We start from the raw sequence: 10780 nt of genomic DNA, 5'->3' as shown, positions 1-10780 counted from the left end.
TATATATATATATACAACCCAAAGTATACCCCTTCACAACCCCATTTTGAAAATGCATAAAAAAATAATCATTCTCCATACAACAACATGAAACTAAACACAAAAAGAGAGCATGCCTCAACATATTAACTTTAATCTCAACACAAAAAAGAAACATGCATCAATATTATCATGTTACCTTCTACCCATCATACACTATATTATATCCCAAGTTAAACCCCTTACCTCTAGTTCCAAGCAAGCTTCCAAAGGCTCTTAGGTTTCNTCCCTTCACTAGACTCCAAGTCTTCACTCCTCTAAGACTCCCTCAAGTCACGGCCACCACCCAAACACTAGGATGTTCTTCTTTCTCTCACCAACTTGATTGGTCTAGAACAATGTTGTGTTTCTCCACTCACTCTCACGGCTCTCTCTCTCTATTTTTCTCTCTAAGTGTTTAATTTTTTTTTCTAACTTAAAGTTACACATTTAAGTAGAGACTAACTCTCAATCCTACTAACCCTTAACCACTTTATTCTAGGTCACTCCCAAAGGCACCCTTAAGCCATTTCAGATTTTTCCCATTCCTAACTCCACATTAACACCAATAAAACCTCTCTTTAATGTGTGTAAATGGTAGTTTTTAAAAGGTGTTAAAGTGCCCCTTAACTCTCATTTATGTAACCTACAATTACTAATAGAATGGTAACCTCCCACAAAGAAATCAAATGTCACTTAATATTTCCAAAGCTATGAGAAAGTGTGCCCAACACCCATGCAAAGTAAAAAAATAAAATAAAATAAAAATGGAAAGCTAATGGCCATGCATTGTAACGTAAAGAATGAATGAGGAGCAACACCCCTCCTCTGGAACGTTCACACTTCCATAAGCAACCCAACATTTTCTCTCTCCAACCATGCAATGGAAAAACATAAAATCAATAAAAAAAAAAAAATATTCAATGAAAGGCACCAATTCCACGCTACTTTCATGTCCAAACACATAAAATTTCATCTTTCTTACCTCATGGTGGGACCCACATGACAAGGTGAAAAGTAAAATAAACTAGGAGCCTTTTTGGTCTTGGGAGGGTTAGAACTTAAGACAAAACACACATACCTCCCATGCACACACAACAACCACTAGACCAAGCTCCATCCACTAATATAATAGTGCAAAGAATTATATTTAAATACGATTCCAAGCTTTTTCGAAAATTAATATAAAACCATTATTAATTTAATTTTCTTCTCTTCCTTAAATATTTCTCAACAACGTTTCACATCAAAATTTATTATCTAATACCACCAAAATTAAATTGCTTAAGGAAAGAAATCATTTTATTTATACGGGTCTTACAGGAACAATATGCCCAACAAATATCGCTAGGATAGGCTCTAACCATAGCTCTGATACCATGATAGAAGTGGGTTTTAGGCCTAACTCAACCCCACAAAACCGACTTTTAAGGTGAGGTCTGCACCCCACGTATATATTATAAATTGGTCTAATCTCTAGTCGATGTGCGACTTCCAACAATCAAAAACTCTGGAGCTCAAAACCTCATAAATAGGCTCACTCAATATTCCAAACATCATAATCATGCAACTTACTCAACATCTTAATCACAATTATAATATTCATGCATCTGTTCACAGTCTGTGAACACTTCACCTGTATATGAGCATGTAAAGCAATCTCAATCATCATCCAAATCTAGTATCATCAAGCATACTCATCACTCAGTCAATCAACTCAAACCATCATCAGATAAAGATGTTCAAGGCAAATACAAAAAAAAAAAAAACTATACTACTAAACAGAAACAAATATAGTTCAAGTTACAAATTCAAAACATAACATAATAATTAAAATCTTGCTCCAGTGCAGTTGGCATCCATCAGTAGATGCCACATCACCCCATATTGTCATCAGAGTCTCATCTTCAGCCTCTGCATCCTCATATTCATCGTCATCCTCATCATCCTCCCTGATTGGAGCTTCAGCTGCTCTAGCTCCGCTACCTTGTGCCTGCTCCTGTGGCCATGCCATAGCACTATGGAACCCGTCCATAGTCCATCTGTGTGCAGGGGGTGTATCATACATCCCCACGATCATCTTAATAGTGGCCACCTGCCCTCTATATACATGTCCCTCACCTGGAACGGCTCTGCGTGATGTGCTGGACCATCCTGTGGTAGTGGTCCTCTCCTAGGGCGTCTCTGAGGCACTGGTCTAGCTACCTCATCTCCTCCATAGTACTGCCTGTAGTATACTGCATCTATGGCCTTTCTAGGCCTCTCGAATGGTGGAGTAGAGATGTCTACCCCAACCTGCTGGCACAAATGTATGATCAGGGAAGGATGACCAAGTGGTGCCTTGTTGCTCACAATAGTTGTGCAACTCTGGATCTCATTGGCGATGACCTCACCAATGTTCACATTCAGACCTCTCACCATGCAATAAATGAACATGGCCTTGTGAACTGTGATATCTGAAACACGGGAGTAGGGTTGGATGTTTGCATGGGAGAATGTCATCCAATATTTGGCCAAGGGTGCCAAGTCGGCTCTCTTGATATTGATGGCCACACCATTCGGATTCCTATGGAAATGCCCTCCTAGCACATAATGTACACTCTCAATATCCTCAAAATTAGTGCCCTCCTGCACATTCAATGAGTACTGGCACTGCTCACCTGCCCACTCAATGCCCAAGAAGTTGTTAACTATCTCAGAGTCATATCTAATGATCTTCCCCCGAACATAACTTGTATAATTTTCCATGTCAACATTCATTGACTTAGCATTGGTATAAAACTCCTTTACCATTGCAATGTTGGCAGGCGCGGGGTATGTAGCCACCTTCTCCCAGTTTCTACTCTCTATCTCTGCTCCAAACTGTGGAGCTAAATCTCGGATCCATCCTCAATTCCTTTCCATCAGCAGGCGCTTCTCTTGGACAGTGGTGTGGTACTGTTCATGCCTCCTTAAGAGGAATCTATGGGAATAGAACCTCTCAGGTTCCTTTCTCTTGTTGGCTTGAGTCTTAATCCTTTTTTCACTTGAAGATGTCATTCCTCCATCACATACAATTCAAGAACCAAAAGAACACACCATTAAGGGTTAGAAAATCATACAAAAAGTCCAATTTCATCATTGTCCAACGTTGAGGGCAGAATAGGGCCCCTTAGCGTCACCTGCATATCACAGCATTCACAAAGCACAAATTCTGCCAAGCCACCGCTTAGAGGCATCTCACCGCTCAGCGGCAGCTCACCACTCAGCGGTGGCGGCGGCAGTTTTACAAAACCATGCCTAAACCCCTATAATCTCCACCCAAATGCAAATTTCACAGTTTCAGTCCAAAATCACACAATTTAATTGGTGCAAACCATTTCTATTTCATCAAATCATGCATAGAAATCGAAAGCCTTAATTTTTCATGTTTATACACATACTTTCAACAAATTCCTATTCTAGAAACCCTAAAATGAAAATTGTATAACTTACTTGGGTGGAGAGACTTTTAATGCTTGCAAAATGCTCCTTGAATGATGATAGATGTTCCCCAAATGCAATGCTCACTCAAAACCCCCAAACTTTGAAGGTAGAATGGTGCAAAAGTGATGAACAAAGGGTCTTTTAGTGAGTGGGCGATGGGAAAAGTGAAGAGAAACTCTTGGAAAGCTCTTGAGAGTGCATAGGAAGTGTGGAGATCGAAAATCAACGCCTTGGCAAACCCTAAGGGGTGTTTTAAAATGTGCAAATGGGCCTCCAACGCTGAGCTCTTTTAAAAGCCCAAAAGCCCTCTACAACGCCACCGCTCAACGCTGGGTTGTCGCTGAGCGGTGAGTGCGGTTTTGCCATCTCCCCTTTTTGGCTTGCATGAGCGTTATCCGACCTGTAGCACTCAATTTTAACTCTCAATTTTAAGTTTTATGCAATTCCCCTCACATATGCAACAGATAAGTCCTAAAATGAAACTAGAACAGAGTTAAAAATAAAGATAAATAATCAACTGGGTTGCCTCCCAGGCAGCGCTTGTTTAACATCACAAGCCTAACCCAAACCTTTCTAGCACTTGTCAGTAAGTGCATATCTTTCCAACGCCCTTCTGTAGGTGTACCTTCCTGTACCCTTCTGTGAGTACATAAAATTTTTAGCTTCCCTCAATAGAAGCTACCTAATACATAAAATTTAAAAATTGTTCATAATTACATCACCAAGATTTAAAAATTTAAAGTACAAAGAATATTGTTCTTGGATCACTGGGGTGCCTCCCAGTAAGCGCTCTATTAAGGTCATTAGCTTGACCCAGTGAAAGCTCACGTCTCCTCTTCTATGTTGGTTCTTCATCATCCCACCAACTCATCAATTGTGTACGGTCCACCTTCTTGATTATCCTGGAATGTGGAGCTTCAATTTCTATCACTCCATTCTTTTATGGCCTTTCACCACCCACCTTTTCTTCTTGTATTTCACATGTGAACCAAGCTAGAATGGGGAATCTTCCAAGTCAACATGGACTGTGCCTCCTTTATCAACATCTTCCTCTTCCCATACCTGCAAGAAATCACAATTATTACCTGTGTTAGCACTTTTAGTATCCTTCCTTGAAGCATTATATTTGGCCCTCTTTTGTATTCTTGTCATCTTCTCCTCAGAGTCATTCAAGATCAGCTTGTGTTCTTGGTCTTTTGACATAACCAGCCCATCATGGACACTGATGACCACTTTGGCTGTTTTCATGAATGGCCTTCCAAGAATCAACGAAATCATCTCATCGGCTTTCATCTCCATTACTACAAAATCAACCAAGAACTCAAGGTGTTCCACACGAATCACCGCATCCTCTACTACACCATAAGGTCTTTTTGAGGATCCATCCGCCACAACCACAAACATATTGGTTGGCTTCAATGTTAGCCCACCAATCTTTTTCAACATACATAGGGGCATCAAGTTAATACCTGACCCAGAATCAAGTAAAGCTCTCCCTACATTAACATTCCCAATGGCGCAAGGAATTGTAAGGCTTCCTGGATCCTTCATCTTTGGAGGGTGTTTCTTCTTCAAAGGGTGCATACAACCTTCCTGTTCCTTAGAATCTTCTTCTTCAAGATCAATAATTTCTCCAAGATAATACTTTATGTGCTTGGAATAAACAGGACGTTGTTGGAGGGCTTCGGTTGAAGGCATATTAATCTTCATTTGATTGAAGATTTCTCTAAAGTACCCACAATTATTCTTTTTTATCTCTTCTCTTCTCAGGTAAGGAAGATAACTCTCATTTTTTTTTTCAATTTTTTTCTCTTCCTCCATCTCATCCTCATTACTCTCTATCTCAATAATTTCTTTTTCTCCTCTCTCCTCAACCATGCTTACAACAACCTTACAATCCCCTCTAGGGTTAACTTCAATATTAGCCCTAAACTGGTTGTTCTCTGTGATTTCCACCCTTTTAGATGACTGGTCAATTTGTGTCTCCAAATTCCTGAAATTAGCTTCATGACTCTTATAATGAGAATCATATACCTTCAAGAATTTTTTGAATTTCTCATCAAGGCTTCTAACGTGCTCAGTCAAATTAGCCACTTGTTGCCTTAATGGTGGTTGTGGTTTTCTGTTAAATTGGCCCTCAGTCTGTCAAGTTTGATTCGTCTGACTTTGCCAATGCTAGGGTGATTCTTCCAACCTTGGTTAAAATTACCCTAGCGGTACTGAAACTGGTTGCCCAAATAGTTTGCTTCTTCTTGTGCCTTTTCAGGGAAGGCACATTGGCCATTAACATGGTCACTACCACATAAATCACATAGTTGTTGTTGAGCTTGTGAAACATTCCTCAACTCCTTTGGCAGTTGAGCAATGATCTTTGACAAGTTATCCAATTGTTGAGAGAGAAGTTTATTTTGAGCTAGCAAAGCATCCTCAGTGGTCAATTGGAGAACTCCCCTTTTTTGAACAATCACGCCCTTTTCACTCTGAGTCTCGTTCTCGTTCAACGCCATGTTTTCAATCAACTCCTTGGCCTCCTCAGCAGACTTTCTCTTGATATTGTCTCATCAAAACCATGTACAGGCGTCTTTCTCAATAGGCCTTTGAATTTGTCCCACGCTTGACTTAAGGTCTCCTCCATGCCCTTTCTGAACGAGGAGATCTCCATCTTTCCCTTATTGATCTTGGAATATGGGAAGTATTTGCTCAAGAATTCAACCAAAGCTTAGCATTGCTTCCCAATGAGAAAGGAAACAAGCTAAGTTTGATCCTGCCATCTGGCACTCCATTGATCTTCACTGTGTTGAATATCTCAATAAATGTCGTGAGATGATCATATGGACTTTCATTTGACAATCCATGAAATTGGTTGCTCTATACTAGATGTATCAACGCAGGATACATCACCATATTTAAGGTGTTGTCCCTCGGCATTGTAATACTGTTAAATCTTTGAGGGCCGACCACATCAGATGCGTCAGCTAATGTGCGTCTAGGAGCTCCTTCTGCCATCTCTTCTGTATTCGGAGTAAATGCCTCTGGTAAGGTTTGTAAAAGTCTTTTAGGAGAGGGGAATAGTTCTCTGGATGGTCTTCTAACTTTCCTCCCCCTCCTTTCACTTAATCCTTCGAGAAGAGGTTGATTATTTTTCTTGCTTCTAGTGTGAATTGCCTCCTGCATACACAAGAAACAAAAACCCTTAAAACCACTTTTATATAAAATAAAATAAAACAAAACAACAAAAAAAATCAAATCAAATTCAATCAAAATTCACACTACTTGAAAAGTTAAACCAATGAGTCCCCGGCAACAACGCCAAAAACTTGTTAAGCCCCTCGCACGTGTACCAGATCGTATCAAGTAATAATAGACAGTAAGTCCGAATATTGTTTCCCAAGGGACTCTTAGGCCTAATCATTCATGTGAATTGATTTCTAAAGACTTGATAAAAATATGAATTTAGAATTTGTAATGCAAAACAAAAGTAAACCTACAAATGCAAAGATTTGATCAATTGGCAAATAGACTATATGGATGAATGGTGTTGTTGGGGTTTACGGTTTCATCCTACTCCACTCTCAAGTATCTACTATTCTTATTAAATTCAACTTTATTATCAAAAGTTCATGCAACTTTCTAATTACCCTAAACCTGAGGTCTCGGCGAAGAGAGCCTAATCCCAATTACTAATTTACTATGTCTAGTCTCCCTAACAATTAGTCATGCATTTCAGTGAACAGAAGCTTAAAACTATTAACAGTCCTATTTCTATTCCTAGGTAATATTTCATAATCAAGAGAATTATCCTCATGTCTAGATTTCCCCGTATGTGTCCATATCGACAAAATCAATGATCATGACATTGAATGAGTTANACAATGCAAGCTAAGAGTGCAGAGAAGAAAACTCAAACAATTGATAATAAAAGTATATGAATAAAATAAGAATTTCGATACAAGAGAGTTTCAAAATGATTACATCGTTCCCCAAAAACAAAGGGTTTAGTTCACTATAATCATGGTGAAACTAGATGAATTGAATGGAAAATATGAAAGAGATAACCCTAGAATTGAAAGATTGGAGCTTTCGCATCCAAAATCCGCCTCCAAGGTGTGTAGAAGGTGTTTCTACGTCCTTTTCTGCCGAAAGAAAACCCTAAGGTTCGCACGAATCTATTTATAATCTTAGAAAAATTACAGAAAACAAGCTCAGGCCCAATTACAGCACTCGACGTTGGTTCCACCGCTGCACTCAAGTGGGACACTCAGCGTTCATGCCCAGGCAAGCCATAGTGCTGTTTTTGAAGAGGCCAGCGCTCAGCGTTGGATCTGATGCTCAGCGGTGGGCCTGGCTCTAGCTCTTCCCCTCAGCATTGGCGCTTAAGCGTCTGGTAGTGGCTTTTTCCACAAAGCTGGCACTGAGCGGTGGCTGCGATTCTTCTTTTGCACCTTTTTTCATCCTTTCTTGAGTCCAACTCCTTCCTACTTCAATCTTCTTCATTCAATTCTCGTTTAATCCTGTCAAAGCAAGGAAAACCGAGCATAATATCTCTAAAACCACATTTGACTCTCTTGTAACCTAACTAAAGCAATTTACATGATTTCAAGCTAATTTCTAAGTCGCAAAGGGTGTGTTTTGTATTAAAATTAAGTATGAAAATAATGGTTTTTAGACCGTTATCAATAGGAAGATGAAAACTGACTTGAAAAACATGCTTCAAGGGTAAGTGTTTCTCTTTTTATGTTTCAAATTCATGTTGACCTTCAAGTTTTATGATAAATATAGTTATATTAGTATTACCTTGTGTTTTCAATGTAAATAGAGTTGTTGGTAAACCCTAAGGTCAGCTAGTTCAAATCATGTATCCAAAGGTTGTAAGTCATTTATAGTTATATAATTCATTTTCTATGTTATTGAATGATCTAAATGTTTGACTATTTAGTTTGTCATTTTAGTGTAACAAGCAGCTAGATTCATCGGAATGTGGCTACTATGTCATGTCTTGGATTGAGACCATCATTCGAGTTGTCATTACAGATGATTGGATTGAGGTAATGATGCTTACCTTCAATATACTACAAATCAAATTCATCTTTGAACATATGCACATATGCAAATATAATGAATTTTTCTTCATTTTGCAATGCTTCAAGAGTACATCTTTTATACCAGAGGATGCAATTAGAAAGATAAGACAAGAGTGGACAACTTATCTTCTCCAAAGATGGACCTAGGAAGACTTTTATTTGTTGTTGAACATTAATTACATTTAGTTTAAGTTTAACTTTTGATAGTTTAGGTTTTGGATTGTTTTTTAGATTATTTAGAACTTTGTTTACTTCAAACGCATAAAATATATTATATTTTGCTATTTTGGGACAATTTTCTGATTTTCAGGTGTGATTTTATTCTAAAAATAAATAAATTAAAAAAACACCAAGTAGACGTCTGTTATGGTATTGTTCGACGTCTATAGACGTCTGTCAGTGCACATACAGACGTCAAATGGCTTATAGTAACAGATTTTGGAATAGGGTCTTAGACATCAATTATGGATAATCCAACGTCTATATAGACGTTTGGTGTGTGGCAAATCCGACGTCTATACAGATGTATGCTATGTGTGGTCTGACGTCTATATAGATGTATGCTTTGTGTGTAGTCCAACGTCTATATAAACATCGTAATGTGTGGTTCGACATCTCATTGACGTTACCCAATAAGATGTCGACAATAGATCAGACGTCAAAAATTTCAAATAACAAACCTTAAAAGTCTTTTCTACAGTAGTGATGAATATTAATTCATCAATCATGCCAGTATATAAAATAATTATAAAATGATTAAAAAAACACACAATTCTTAGGGACCATCAATCCACTTGAGTATATATGCAGAAAAAAAATGTTAGAAAAGTTAGATTTATTTCTAGTAAAATATTTAGATTTAGATGCAGCGTAAATCTTTATCTTTGCACAACAAAAAACATAGATTTGGAATGGATTTGGATAACTAACAAGAACAAAAAAAGCTAATTTCTCTTGGATCGTTGTCTCAACAACCCCTCATTGGTTTTACTTCTATTAAGTAATCTCATAGTTTTGACCTAAGCTTTTTTTTCCACCAATAGGCGTTTTCATGGTCATTTTATATTAATCTTTGAGGTGGAATTATTACTCTTTTTAAGTTCTAGGTAAAGAACTAGGCAGATTTGGGGCCGCTTAATAGGAAAAGGACATATAATGAGTTGGATGTTTTGCAACTTGTCAAAATTTATGCACTCTTCTTGTATTTTAATTGGTTTTTTAGGAAGGATGACCTATATGTTTGTAGAGAGCTGGTGTTCATCCGAACCTTTGTCATACTCGTAGTCCATTTGTCAGAATTCATACGAACTGGAAACCATCACGTAAAAAATAATACATGGAATGATAATTGAAGGGCAAACATGTTTAGAGGGATACATAAGCAAGTCTTCATGAAAGTTGAAACTCTAAATTGTGCAAAATTTTCAAGGAAATTTAAAAGGATTGTTTATAAACAGATGAAACCAATGGACCACAGGATTGTATTTGAAATACAATTGTGCTTTCAGTTTGTTTTCTATGTTTGCTTTTTATCTTTTTATGACCTCTATGTTTTTGTTTTTAAAGTTCTTTTTTCTTGTAAAAGGGTTGGAACATCATTTGTTCTCCGTTTCTAATTATATATATTCTTTATTGTTGATTAAAAAAAAATTATATAAAGTGATTTCTAATGAAAGTCTTGTATCACATAGTACCAAGTAAGCGGACAAAAGAATAAGCACATCCCACCAAGTAAAATATTAGTCGAAGACCAAATCATACATAACAAGTTTTTGCTTGTTACCGTAAAACATGGGAAAATAAGATATCCGTGCATGAAGTAGTTGAAGGCATTGCAAAATTATGAAACATTCTAGGCACGTTATTATGATCTTTGGATACTTCAATCAAGTCATGTTCAAGATAGAGTCACTATAATCAGAAAATATAAAATTAATTTTTAAATTTTTGAGTTTACCTAGTTGAGTATAACTAAAAAAAACAACTTTTTAAAATAAAATTAAAAAGAGTAAAAAATTAATTAATAAATATTTATGTTAGTTAGATGCTAATAAAGTTGATTTTAACAAAAACAAAAAATTATTTTATTTAAAAAAAGTTTTAAAATATAAAATTATTTTTTATTTATTTATTAATAAATATTTCGTTAATATTGGATTAGCATCAATTTGACCAAAACTAATAAAACTCACTTGATTTTGAATGCTAACATTCCA

General features: G+C 37.0%; 1 protein-coding gene across 1 annotated transcript; it reads right to left on the bottom strand.

The window, feature by feature from the left end:
* Window positions 1-4476: 4476 nt before the first annotated feature.
* LOC106774695 lies at window positions 4477-5990 on the bottom strand. The gene is made up of 2 exons (XM_014661741.1): window positions 5704-5990; window positions 4477-5605 (listed from the first exon to the last, which is right to left on the bottom strand). Exons 1-2 carry the CDS (start codon window positions 5988-5990, stop codon window positions 4477-4479), a joined length of 1416 nt encoding a protein of 471 aa, XP_014517227.1.
* Between the last annotated feature and the right edge of the window lie 4790 nt (window positions 5991-10780).

This window comes from Vigna radiata, chromosome 10, assembly GCF_000741045.1.
Source record: "Vigna radiata var. radiata cultivar VC1973A chromosome 10, Vradiata_ver6, whole genome shotgun sequence".
Classification (NCBI taxonomy): Eukaryota; Viridiplantae; Streptophyta; class Magnoliopsida; order Fabales; family Fabaceae; genus Vigna; species Vigna radiata.
This window is presented reverse-complemented; position numbering and strand designations above follow the sequence as displayed.

Coding starts and splice junctions, on each gene's coding strand:
- LOC106774695 (XM_014661741.1), bottom strand. CDS start 5,990: ATGGCGTTGAACGAGAACGAGACTCAGAGTGAAAAGGGCGTGATTGTT. Junction 5,606..5,703: donor TATTTGGGCAACCAGTTTCA/GTACCGCTAGGG, acceptor CCAATTTAACAG/AAAACCACAACCACCATTAA.